The sequence below is a fragment of the Arachis duranensis genome, chromosome 3 (genome assembly GCF_000817695.3).
Source record: "Arachis duranensis cultivar V14167 chromosome 3, aradu.V14167.gnm2.J7QH, whole genome shotgun sequence".
Lineage (NCBI taxonomy): Eukaryota > Viridiplantae > Streptophyta > Magnoliopsida > Fabales > Fabaceae > Arachis > Arachis duranensis.
The window spans coordinates 22,170,754-22,185,096 of record NC_029774.3 but is presented as its reverse complement, the minus strand read 5'-3'; the positions used below and the strand labels follow the sequence as shown (position 1 = coordinate 22,185,096).

At 35.6% G+C, this 14,343-nt stretch overlaps 1 protein-coding gene and 1 pseudogene across 1 annotated transcript; both read right to left on the bottom strand.

Annotated features, from left to right (window-relative positions):
- Positions 1-749: 749 nt before the first annotated feature.
- On the bottom strand, positions 750-11,268 carry LOC127745459 (F-box/kelch-repeat protein SKIP6-like; annotated as a pseudogene).
- LOC107478209 (leucine-rich repeat extensin-like protein 4) lies at positions 4,391-5,892 on the bottom strand. The gene has a single exon (XM_016098350.3). It carries the CDS (start codon positions 5,890-5,892, stop codon positions 4,633-4,635), a length of 1,260 nt encoding a protein of 419 aa, XP_015953836.3. The 3' UTR covers positions 4,391-4,632.
- Positions 11,269-14,343: the final 3,075 nt, after the last annotated feature.

Genomic DNA, 14,343 nt, shown 5'->3' with positions numbered 1-14,343 from the left:
AATGTCATATTTAAAATTCCAAACAATACTTCATTGCAATTGCTTTAAGAAAACATGGTATTTATTTTGATACATATAAAATAGATTTATCTGTTTACTCCTTTATAAAAAACGTCTACAGTATACCTACAGTGAATTTCTTGAAAGATGCACGTGTAAGTTAATATCGCAATAATTTTTGATATCAAATATAATGTTTTTCTTACATATGTAGTTTGAATAGTGAATATTCAATAAAGTTTGAAAAATTCTTAAATTTTTATTTACTCCAGGATGTAAAATTATTTTTTCCCATCAATTTCATTTATTTGAAATGAATGAATGAGAATATTCTATGGAGCAAAATAAAATTTACTTCATGGAGCATGAAAGAACATTATATTCAAAAGATGGTATTCACAATTCAGACTGCAGAATAATAGCTCGAACGATACAATAGTTAACATAAAGCTTTTCTATACCAGTTATATTCTCCAAGAAAAATGATACATTAAGGTTTTAAAAATAAAATGCTGGACATGTCAAATTATGAGTAAATTACCATTTGTATTTATGAAAATTGAAAACACTGACACATCTATTTATAGAAGATAGATATTATCATTTATACTTATAAAAAATAATTTTTTACAAACAAAATTATCAAAATTTTAAAAAATAAAATAAAATTTTTAAACTATCCTTCTCTCTATTACTATGATCATAATCTCTCTCTTCTCTCTCTCTAAATGTTCTTAGCGACTCCGATCTCAAATTCTACCACCACTCTTCTTCCCAACTACTACCATCACTGCCTCCATTATCATCACTACCACCGCCATCGCCACCCTTCCTCTTCCCTTCACCTCTTTGACCCCGATTTCAATCGCAAACTCCGCTTCCCTCTCACCTTCCGAAACTCCAACCCTGTCGCCTCCTCTATTGTTTCATCCATCAAATTCAGCAACACAAAAAGATTCAAACACATTTTTGCACTCAAAACAACATAATAAATTTCAAAATTTTCTTTTCTTTTCTTTTCTTTTTTTTTCTTTACAAAAAAGGCTTTCTGCCACATATCTAAATCACTAATATTCCAACTAATCTGATGCTATGTTCATCTAATGTTAATTTGATTCAAATAAATCTATGAAGATGATAACATAATAATGAAAAGAGAGATCTTTATTTACTTAAGGAAAAGATCGGAGAGGGTGCGTGAGAACTTGATGCGGCCAAACTTGGAGGCGGGCATGGTGAGGTAAATGCAGAAAAGGCCCGTGGCGAAGACAAAACATAATTGAGAGGAAACTTTTTCGATTTGAGTTTCTTGGCGGCGGGGGAGTCTTCGCCATTGTTCTGAAGGTCCCTTAGGAGCAACCTATTGGTATCGACCACCGTGACGCTCTGCGGCATCCTTAGATCCCAATGAATCACTCACAATAATCGCAGCATCCTTAGATCTAGAGTTTCTTTTCGGCATAGACAGAGACTGAGCTTGCGTTAGATAATTATGCTGGTGATGGTGATGTTGGTGCTGTTGAGTCGCGTCTGACACCGATGAGGGAGTGTGGTGAAGGGGTTAGGATGACGGTTGAAGAGGGGGAAAAACGATGGTACTAAAAAAATTGAGAGAGAGGGGGGAGGGGAGGGAGATCAGAGGAGAGATAATGGTAGTAGTAGGGGAGAGAAGGCTAGTTTGAAAATTTTATTTAATTTTTTAGGGTTTGAATTTTACCTGCAAAAATCTATTTTTTATGAGTACAAATGATAATTTTTGTCTTCTATAGATAGATTGTTTTCAATTTTCGTAGGTAAAAATGATAGTTTACTCCAAATTTATTAATGTATGAGTACTACTAGTACTCCCTACTTAGTGGGTATTGTATGAGATTAGTAGGTAACAACTGTGTAGAATATGAAGAGGTAATTAGTATTATGTCTTTTCTTTTTTTTTTCTTTTTGGCTATATATAGCTCCACCTTTGGTCTTTGTAAAGGTGCGATTTTTTCACTAATGGAGTAGACACATCTCTCTTTTTTTTTAGCTTGCATAGTAAAATCTTCATTTTTCACCAAGAGATTTGCAGCTCAGAACAAATTTTATCATGGTGCGGTAAACTTGGAGGAGCTGCAAATATTACTAAGTGAAAATTGTGAACTTTGTCTCTTCTTTCTACAACATCCATGGTAGATAGAGAAGCGGGAGCGGATAATCCAAAAAATTCGCAACTACAAATATTTTCAGTGAGTGATTTACAAAACCTCGTGAGATTGATGAATTAACTTGCCAACTATTCATACCTTAATCCAATAAATAAGAGCCAGGCCCAATAACGCAAAAGGTCCATCAATAAAAGTGGACCTCATTATAAACCCGAACTCTTTGATATCAACAAAGAGATCAGTTCTACTTGATTTGAACGAGTGACTACCTTCGGATATTTCTCCGCTACATCTAGAAAAGATAGAATTACTACAACAAAGGTGGTTAGCTACTCTACTATAAATGCATTGAAACTCCCAGATATAATTCACGTTCTACTCTACTTAAAACTTGCTTAAAACCTTTGCTAACTTAAATATCGAAGTCTCTTGCAGGTACCACCCCCACCTCCTCACGAGGAACTCGGACAGGCAGCACCTCGGCACCAAAGAAGTCGAACGCTACCATATTAAGGGATCTGGACTTCACATTCAGACCCAAATCAACGTTTCAAGTAACCCTCAGAACACCAGCCTTCAAACGCAAGTAGGGATATCAACATTAAACCCGATTTAAGACTAGACAAGTCCCTTCTACCTCCATCCAAATGAAAGCCGAGGTTTATTACTAACTCAAACTCCTCTTACAACTCGAATTTATTACTCATGGACGAGATCGATTTGGCTATCCATCAAATCAAAGAACAAGATGGGATTCATTGATGGAACCATTCTGAAACCTGAAAAAAACGGACTCAACCTATGAAGCTTGAGACAGATGCAACACTTTTGTACTATCATGGTTGCATTCTTTCCTAAGCGTAGAGATTCTTCAAAGTGTTCTTTGGTGTAAGGTGACTTCGGAATTCTGGAATGATCTCAAACACAGATTCTATGACAGATTCTATGAAGGTGATTTGTTCGGATAGCTTATCTTCAAGAGGAGATGTTTGCAATGAAACAGGGAGATCTATCCATCACTGCATATTTTACTAAACTTAAGAGAATTTAGGAAGAACTTGATGAGTTCAAACCAATCCCAACCTGTGCTTGTGGAGCATCATACTCATATGGACTGAAGATCATAATAGAATATAGAGACCAAGAACATGCTGTTAGAATTTTGAGAGGGTTAAATAAGCAATAGACAACAGTGAAATCGCAAATTATGTTGATGGTACCAGCAGGGACGGATCTAGAAATGTTATCATGGGGAGCCAATAACACATAGTATTAAAAATTATGTAAAAAATTATATAGTATAAAATGTATTACAAAAATATATCGATAGATAATATATTTTAAAGTACAAAAAATGTGTGTATTTTTTACTAATGAAGTGGCCAATTCTTCATATCATAAAATTCATAGATAATAGAATTTATGTCAAATTTTTCAGCAATTTTCTTTTCGATATAATTAAAAGATAATTAGTAAGAAATTCATCTTTCATTTTGTTTCTGAGTTATTTTTCACAATATTCATAGTTGAAAAAGATCTCTTAGTTGTAGCAGTCGAAACAAAGAGAATTAATACCAAATGAATAAAAAAAGATAGTCACAAGAAAAAAAGAATTCACTTTATGAGATTTAAAATTTTTTACTTAATTAAAAATATTAGTAATAATATATTTTTTAATATTGTTATTTACTCTTTAAATATTAAAAATTATTAATATTTAAATTGAACTGAACTTTTATTTATATTAGATTAAATACTAAATAATTTTTTTAAAAATTAAATTATATATAATAATTTATTACTATTAATTTTTTAAAAAAAAGCTGGGGTCGAAGCCTCCATTCACCCCCTTTATGTCCGTCCCTTGGTGTCAGTGTCCAATATGAATTCCATCTACTCTTTGCTTTTGTAACAAAAAAGACAATTAACCAACTGATATCAAAGTAAAAAAAGGATGCTGGTTAATGCTGTCAATGGCCATGAAAACAATATTTACTCTTGTAAAAGCATTTCTGGTTTTTCAAGTAATTTGATAGTTATTCTTAGCGGCTGCTTTTTGATATTGACATATTGTATATCGCATACCAAATTTTCTGGGATTAACACATGCTAAGATTGTATCTGCCCTTTTTATTGATATGTCTTGGGAAACTAACAGTAGTAACAATTCTACACTAATCCATTCTTAAAGCATAAATGGATCACTTTTCTCAGAAGATAAAAAAAAAAAATTTCAAATTCCTGCATGTAATGTAATGTCCTTCAAGTAACTTTACCTTTTGAAATTTGAACCTAGTATTCACATAAAGATAGTCTGAAAACATGCTAGATACAACATACAACATTCTCCTAAAAACAAAGAAAGCAAAAAGAAAAAAACAAATCAAAAGATAGTACAACTGAGCATATGACACAACTATATAAACACATAGATGAACAACTTAACACACCATTAATAACAATGTACTAAGTGATTGTCTAATTCAGATCATGGGTGGCTTGGTGCAATAAAAGGAGGTGCAGAAATAGGCATTGTTGGCATTGAGCTAGAACTTGTGACATTGTTTCCAAAACCACCTTCTGTGGTACAACAAAGTTTTATGCAATCAACAGGGTTCTGATTTACAGCATTGCACTCCTTCTTGCTCCTCTGTAGCGGCTTCTCTGGCAAACAGTTGCGGCGATCATCAAAGACAGTTCTTTTAGATGTCACGTTCCGGCAAATTCCCTCTTCCTCGCAGAAGAAGTTATAAGAAAATGTGAAATTCGCCAAGTTGGGAAGCTCACAAACTCCCATAGGGACTATGCCGGTCATCATATTGTGTGCCAAATTGAGCTGCTCCAAATGAGAAAGCCCTGCAAGGCTATAAGGAATTGGGCCAACAATTTTGTTGAAACTAACATCAAATACTCTTAATTTGTAGAGAAATCCAACTTGCTGTGGCAGACAACCTTGTAAACTGGTGTTGATCATGACAAGCTCTTCCAGTGTTTCAGCTAAGTTCACTATGCTTTCTGGAAGACAGCCTCCGAATCTGTTGTTGGCAAAAACCAGGACAGAGGCCGAGATTCGGCCGAAGCTTCGTGGGATGGAACTGCTAAGACGGTTGTTATTGAGAAATATTGCATCAAAGGTTTTGTTAAAGAGATCAACAGGCAATGAGCCTTCGAATTCGTTGAACCGAATGTCAAGGTATCTGAGGGAAGGAAGGGAAAGAACAACCGTTGGAAAAGGTCCAACAAATCTGTTGTTGCTAAGATCAAGCTCGTGAAGGAGGCTGAGGTTGCTTAGTGTTCTTGGGAGGATGCCGCAGAAGCGGTTGCTGTTGAGATGGAGCAGAGCAAGGTCTGAAAGCAGGCCTAATTCCGCCGGTAGGAAGCCGGCTATGTCGCCGTGGTTAAGGTCAATGCCTGCTACAACTGTCACTTTAGGGTCATCTTGTGATGGAGCACAATACACACCTGTGTAATTGCAAACTCTAGGACCTACCCAATTGGCAGTGAAGTTTTTTGGGTCGGAATAGATGACACTCTTCCATGCTTGCAGCGCAAGAAAGGCGAGATCAAGCCTCGGATTCAATGGGGGATTCTGGGTGTTGTGGTGGTGATGGTGGCCACGCCTGTTGTGACTATTGGCCACACTATGCTTTGCATTAAGGTTATTGAAGAAGCAAGATAATTGTACAAGAAAGAGGAATAGAGCAAAAGTGGTGAAAGAAGAAGAATAAGAAGATGAAAGCAAACCCATTTCTTTGTGTGAGTGGTAAATGACTAATGACTTAATCAATATATGTACTGAAGTAAGGTCTTTCATTTTCAGTGTAAAAAGTCATAGTCTTATTGTTTAATCATGTCGTCTTGAACATGTTTAAATTAGTACAATCAAAAATTTAAAATTGGTAAGCGAGAAAAAAAAAAAAACATAGATTCCATAGTCCAAACAATATCACAACCACCTGCTAAAGTAGTAAAGTGATGCTTAACGTTAATGTCACATGACAAAAAAAATTTAGGAACCAATGTTGGCTGGGGGATTAGAAGAGTACTCTCTACCAATGAGTTTTCTAGATGCAACAAATGCTGTGTAGGGGTGGCAACGGGGCAGGTAGGGGTGGGTTTTTTTGCTCTATCCGACTTCGTTCTGCCGTACAAAAATTCGCATAGAACTCGTCCCGCTTCTATCTACGGGTAGTAAAACGTTGAACCCTAATTCGTCTCTACGGGTACCCGTTCTGCCCCTACCCGCTCCTATAATTATTAAAATCCAATAAATAAAATTAAATTTCAAAATTTATATAACTATCATCACATATATAATATAAATAAAGTAAAAATTTAAATATGATACAATATTATTAATCATTTACTAATTATTTTACATATATTATACATATTATATATTAAAATGATATATATTATATATAGCGGGACGGGTAAGGGCGAATATTACATAAACCCGACTTCACCCCGCCCCTCCCAAAAACCCGCCCTACTAAAACTCGCCCCGGTGCGGGGTGGGTACCCGCAGATTTGAGTGGTATTGCCATCCCTAATACTGTGTAGGATGAAATTAAAAATTATTCTATCCTCAAAAATATTTAAGTGGATTCTATTTAATATATTCATGAAGTCACATTAATCTCTATTATGATAAATACATTTTTATTTATGAAGAAAAACAATTCATTTTTTTAATAGATACTTCGGAATATCCTCCCAACTATTAAAATAGAAAAGTATAATTACTTCTTAAGATTTCAAGATATTGGACTTTGTAACTTTTATTTAATTTAGTATTTTAGAGAATGTTTAATAATATTTTTAAGAATTATATTATCAAGTTTTATATTATCTAAAATTAAAAGTCTGATAGCTCTTATAAATATAAAACAATTTTTATTTTTTGAGTTAATTTTTTAAATTAGGTCCATTTGATTTTTTATATGGTATCAAAACCTGTTTAAAAACTTGATACCTTTTATAAGTGTAAGACAACTCTTATCTTTTAAACTAATTTATAGAGTAAATTAGACCTACTTAATTTCTTATATATATATTTACTCATTTATGAATAGATAAATCACAATTTAATTAAATACTTTTCTCTATAAACTTACAATAGTTTAAAGATTTAGTTAACAAGTAGTTTAAATACTAGTTGAGGTGTTAAATAAGATTTTTTTTTATTGAAAATCCAAAAACATAAAATTTCAAACCAATGTTATGTATTTATTGAATTTTTTTCTTATAAAAAGAATGTTGGCACTTATTAGCAAAAGTTATAGTTTAATAGGATGACACAAACGGCTTGTACTTTTATGCAAAGTCAATAGTGTTATTGATGCTATTTGCACATGACCTTGGAAACTTGACCATGCGCATTATAAGGACTTATTACCTCCTTCCAAGTTGTTTGAGTGGAGCTGGAGAAGGACACTCTCTTAGAGAGTGGAAGAGAGAAAACAAAAACAATGGGGTTTCTTTAAAACCAAGGGATAATGAAGAATTTTTGTCCACCAATTGGATTCCACTATTCATAGTCCTAAGTGGCAACTACCTCTTATTGAAGTTTGTTTCTTGAAAATCTTGCATTGGAGCAAATAAAATGATTACTTTGATTTTATTTTGTTTACTTCATGCTTCTGAATTCTTGGCAGTTAGTGTGTTACATCTTCAAATTAATGCTTGAACTAGTTGAATGTATCTTTCAAATGAATATATTGGTTAAGATTATGCAGTAATGAGCATTGGATAGACTTCATACCACAAACTGAAGTACGATGAATAACTTATGATGGCATCAGTTATGATTTATGAAATATGTATCTTTGCATAATCTATAACTTATAATAAAGAGAAATGTTACAGGGCAACATTCTTTTAGCAATATTACGTAATATTTTGAATCTAACACCTTATTTTTATACTATTAAAATTTAATTTTATGTGGTTTAGACTTTAGAATTTAGTATTTAACATATAAAATTGGATAAATATTAGTAAAAAATAATAAATTTTATCAATAACTTAGGATTGCTTTATATTAAAGGATTTAGTTAATATGTCATTTTTTAGCACGGATAAAATTATTACTAGTAAAAAATTTTAAATTTTCAACTTTAATAACTACATAATGTATAAAAAGAGGCAGTTCGATGCACATATATCTCGCATAACGGAAACAATTCAATAGTTGCTTGAAGGCTTTCCTTCAAATAAATAAATACATTAAAAAAAATTCTGTTGTAAAAAAAGAATTTAATGGGTAATCTTAATATATACTTTTTAAAGCACATGTTAGTCAAATCTAAATGATAATTAAATTTTGTAACCAACTTGCTATTTGATAAAGTTTTTAAGTTTAGATTAGATTTTAAGAATTTAATTAAAATGTGTTCCAAAAATATATATTAAGAATATAATTATATAAACTTTTAAATTTTTATGTATTTAATACATTGAAAATATACTTTTAAAAAATAAAACCAATAAATATTTAAAATTTATATAATAGCACAAGTAATATTTTTTCTCATAAAAAATTAACGTAAAAAATACTTAAAATTTTGAGAAAAGGACAATTTAGTCCCTGACTTTTTAACCCGCAGACATTTTCGTCCATAAGCATTGGAAAATACATTTAAATTCCTGACGTTTTTGAAAATAAGACCGATCAGTCCCTCCGTCCATGAGCCACCCTCAGAGCGGACGGAAAATGCTGAGTTGGCTCCCCCTATGCTTACCTGGCTCAACGGCGTTCCCACGTGGCACGTTAGTGGGATGGAGGTTTGAAAACGAGACACATAAGTCCCTCTCACTCAAAACGACGTCGTTCTGAGTGCTGTCCTAATACTAAAATTCGTTTGGGTCGTTCCTTCATGGTGGCGGCTGGTGGTGAGGAGAAGACTTATTCAGATTTCAGTAATGGTGACGATGGCAGCGTGCGATTTCATTCTTCGTGTCTCTCTCTCTCTCTCGCCTCAGATCTGATCCACGACGGCAACTTCAAGGCAGGTCGGCGGCGATGCATGGCACAGTGGCGGCTACTTCTTCCTTGGCTCCCTTGTGCGGCGGCTTGGGCTGGATGGAAGGTAAACGGCGACGATGAAGCACGAGAACGGCGGCGAGGACCCTCCAGCGGCGCCTCTCTTCAGGAGCGGCAGCGACAACGGCGTGGGAATTCGACGGTGAGGCGTGGCGCCGACGGCTCCTCCCTCCAGCTTGACGATGGCGTGACGGCGGCCCACACCCTACCGGCGACACATCTCCTTTCTCGGATCTCTCTTCCATGTGTGTGAATGCATTTGTTTTGTGTATGTATGGTTGAGAAGGCAGAAAGAGTGAGGAGAGGAGGGTTGGGGGCTGCGCAGGTGAAGAGGAGAGAGGCGGTGAGGATAGAATTAGGGTTAAGGGCAATGTAGTCATTTTACTAAAATTACTTGTGTGAGAGGGACTTATGTGTCCCGTTTTCAAAACCTCCATCCCACTAACGTGCCACGTGGGAACGCTGTTGAGCCAGGTAAGTATAGGGAGAGCCAGCTTAGCGTTTTTCGTCCACTCTGAGGGTGGCTCATGGATGGAGGGACTGATCGGTCTTATTTTCAGGAACGTCAGGGATTTAAATGTATTTTCCAATGCTCAGAGACGAAAATGTCCGCGGATTAAAAGGTCAGGGACTAAATTGACCTTTTCTCTAAAATTTTACTAAAAATATTAAAATGAATAAATGACCATTTGTATCCATGAGAGATGAAAACACTGACATTTGTACTCATGAAAGCTCGAAACTAATCTTGTACCCATGATAGATGCTATCCGTGTGACAAAAGTGCCATAACTTGGATCTGAGCTTGGTTCGTGGGTTTTCGAACCTACGTGTCACTTCCACCCCCCAAGCCACCATCATCATCGTCATCTTCTTCACCATCATCCCCATCCATCACTGTCTCTTCCCAGCCACCATAACCTCCACTCGCCTTTGGGAACAGAAAGAACCTTCTCGAACCAATCAACCTCACCCCACAGTTCACCATTCTTCTTGCTAACTTGAATCTCAGCACACCAAATGTCCATGTCTTTCCCATTCCCACCACCACACTCCCACACCACAACCAACTTCCCACCCAAATCAGCCATGGTAGCACCACACAAAAACCGAGGCAACCCCTTCAGCTCTTTCCATACCCCACTCTTCACATCGAACCCTTTAATCTTCCCCAAGTAATCGTAGCAATAAAGAATATCATCCACCACGCACGCCCTCCCTCGCCACCCGAGGTCCAGCTCCGTTCCCACGCTCTCCAAAGCGCCGCATCGGGGATCCAACGCGATGCCGCCGCGATCTGCCATGGCGTACACCTTGCCGTCCACCACGGTGCTTGCGTGCATCCACTTCTCCCGAACCTCCGCAGGGCTCGCCACGCGCTCCCATTTTTCGGAGGCGGGGTCAAGAACCTCCGCCCAGTTGGCCGACCTGGCCCAATTTTTGGCGACACAGCTTCCGATGACGTAAATCTTTTCGTCGACGACTCCTGTAGCGGCGAACTCGCGGCCGACGCGCATGGAGGGTCCACGTCGCCATCGGTGGAAGCGGCAGTCGAGGAGCCAGATGTGAGAGGAGAGAACGTCATTAATGGAGCCACCGATGACGTAGATAGTGGAACCGAGAACGGCGTAGGCAGAGCCGATAGCGGGGGAGAAGGTTGGGTGTCGCGGCTGTTTGGTGGCAGACGAGAGGAGACCCAGGAATGGAGAAGGTGGCCGCTGCCGCTCTGGGATTTGGTGGAGAGGAGGAGCTGGCGCTGTGGTTTCTGGGCTCAGCGGAGGTGAGAAGAGGGGAAGAAGAAGAGAAAGGGGTGCGGTGGTGTGGGTTGTCGCCGGAGGTTGTGGTGAAGGAGGTGGCTGTGGCGGTGCTGAGGTGATGGTGATGGAGGTTATGGTGGCTGGGAAGAGACAGTGATAGATGGAGATGATGGTGAAGAAGATGAAGATGATGATGGTGAATGGTTGGCTCAGATATGGCTTGGGGGGGGGGGGGTTGGGAGTGCCACGTAGGTTTGGAAACCTACGAACCAAGCTCGGATCCAAGCCATGGCATTTTTGTCACACGGACAACATCTATCATGGATACAAGATTAGTTTCGAGCTTTCATAGGTACAAATGGTCATTTATTCATATTAAAATGCGTCTTAACATGCCTAAGTGCCCGATAAGACGCTAGTATTGATAATGGCAAACGCTACACTATGTACATTTGCTTCCTCCACATGGATACTATGTTAATTTCCTAACTTATTTGTGGACAATATATATATATATTAATTATAATTATAAATTATATTATTTCAAATTAAATGACTTATATAATGATGATCTCATTTATTGTTATAAATACTAATTGAATAAGTCATTATTACTTTTGATTTAGAATTAAATGAAAATAAAATCAGATATTATCTTTTATTCCTTAGATAATTATCCTTTTGAATTTTAGATATATTATCTTTTGGGCTTTAGATACTATTTTATTTGGGTTTTAGGATTTAATGGGTGTCATGCTCAAATATAAATAGACCTTCAATGTTTCGGTCTCCAATATACCTAAGCCGCTTTGTTGTTCTTTCTCCATCAAAAGAGTTGCAGTTCAATACAGAAGGCTTAGGAATACAGAAGGCTTTAATTGAGAAAGATCGAAAGAATTACAAGATCCAAATTCTTTCATCAATTTCTGACTTTTATGAGTAAAGGTACGCTTCCGCATTATGTTATATTGAAATTAATTTATTCCAACAAATGATATCAAAGCTGTCCATAATTTAATCATAAAAAAAATTCGATTTTATTTTTTCTATTATCGAATCAATATATATATATGTATGTTGTTTACGTGGTAAAATCGTTGCACGCATATATATGAACTTATTTGCGTTTGTGTGTGTGCATCAATGTATATATGTTTCAATTCCAATTTGAATTCACTTAAACAATAACTCTAATTTTTTTTTAACCGGTAGTAGTAGTTCTAGCGGTTGACTCAATTTTTTCAAATTTTTTTTCATTATTAAGAATCTTTTTTTCATTATTAAGAAAGGGTAACGAAGATAAAATACGAGCTTGTTTTATAGCAATCGTAATTAATCGTTGTTGTTTTAAGGTCAATCTATTCACCCGTCTAGATAATATTTTTCCTTAATTGATTATTGAATCTAAAATATTAATAAAATATTACTAAATTTTGGATTGTCTAAAGATTTAATTGTGTGTGCACTATTAATTTAGTGTAAAATTAATTGATTATCCTTTTAGGATATAAAGATTATTATGCATATGTCACTTATGCGAATATTGATCTACTTAAAAAAAGATCTTATTTGGCCAAATATACATTAATAATATTTGAATAATAAAAAATATTATTTAATTGTTACATAAGAAAACTAGTAACAATTTAGATTACTATACCCATTTATTTTATAAAGATTTAATTTTGAAATAAATTGATTGAACATTATGCTGCCAAAAGTAACCTCTTTTGTGAAAATTAATTTATTTAAAACATTAGGAATATGGTGATATGTAATTCATGCGAATATTGGTCGGCCCAAAGGAAGGTCTGTATTTGGTCGAATTACATACACATATTGATGGTAAATACATATTTGGATAATTAATTAAAAATAAAGTAATGCTTATTATTTATGCGGACAATAATTGGGCCAAAGGAAGTTTATTGTTTGGCCAAATAATAAACATTGCACACTTCTGTTTATTTTTTATTAATTATTCGGTCAATAATCGGCCCAAAAGAAGGTTATTATTTGGCCAATTAATAGAAAATATATGCGGTAATAAATAGGTTGCAAAGTTTAAGTTTCCATGTGCGCATTAAGTCGGTCCAAAGAAAGGCTTAATGTGTGACATGAATTTTGACAATATTTAATTACTGCGATGAGAGTATCACTTACAGTTAATTTTTCTATCCAAAGATTGAAAATTAATGTTGTTCTAGATATCTCAATATGGATTTTTCTCGTTATTTAACTAATGTTTACTGCATGTTCTTTTTGTTCTAATCCAGAAACTATAGCTTTAGCTACCAATGTTTCTGCACAAATTATCAGTATTCCTACACTGAATGGTTCAAACTTTAAAGTTTGGAAAGATATCATGGAGACTGTTCTCGGTTGTATGGATCTAGATATAGCTCTTCGAGAGGAAAAACCCACTTCCACTATGGAAAATCTCAATGAGGTTAAAATAGAGAAGTGAGAAAGATCCAATCGAATGAGCATTATGATCATGAAACGCTCAATTTCTGAAGCGTTTGATGATAAAGATGCCAAACAGTTCCTAAAAGACGGAGGCAAGTAGTCTTTTGAGCAAACTTGTCTCCATGAGGTATAAAGGTAAAGGGAACATAAGGGAGTATATTATAGAAATGTCTCATCTTGCTTCAAAATTGAAAGCACTAAAGTTAGAGTTGTCTGAAGATTTACTCGTGTATTTCATTTTGATTTCCCTTCCTGCACATTTTGGGCAATTCAAAGTGAGTTATAACACTCTGAAGGACACTTGGTCCTTAAATGAGCTTATATCTCACAGTGTGCAAGAAGAAGAGAGGCTACAGCAAGATAAGACTGAAAGTCCTCACATGGCTTCATCTTCTCAGTATAAAAGAAAGCGTGATACCACTGTGGATATGCCTTCTCAGCAGAAAAAGGCTAAGAAACAAGATCAAGTTTCAACTTGTTTCTTCTGTAAGAAGGTGGGACACATGAAGAAGGATTGTACCAAATATGCCACCTGGCGTGTAAAGAAGGGTATATTTCTTACTTTCGTTTGTTCCGAAGCTAGTTTAAGTTATGCACCTGTTGATACTTGGTGGGTAGATTCTATTGCTACTACTCATGTAAGTATTACTATGCAGGGTTGTCTGTGGAGCTGACCGCCAAGTGATGCTGAAAGATACATCTATGTGGCAGACGGCAATATAGTTGCAGTCGAAGCTATAGGAACCTTTAGATTATGTTCCAAGAGTGGATTTTACTTGGATTTATTAGAGACATTTTATATACCGTCATTTTAGACGGAATTTGGTTTCTGTTTCTCGTTTGGACAAATCAGGATATTTTTGTTCGTTCGGAGACAATAAAGTCAATCTCTTTTATAATTCGAATAATATTTGCTTTGGTCATTTGG

Excerpts from the sequence above, each read along its gene's own strand:
- LOC107478209 (XM_016098350.3), bottom strand. The coding sequence starts at position 5,892 with ATGGGTTTGCTTTCATCTTCTTATTCTTCTTCTTTCACCACTTTTGCT.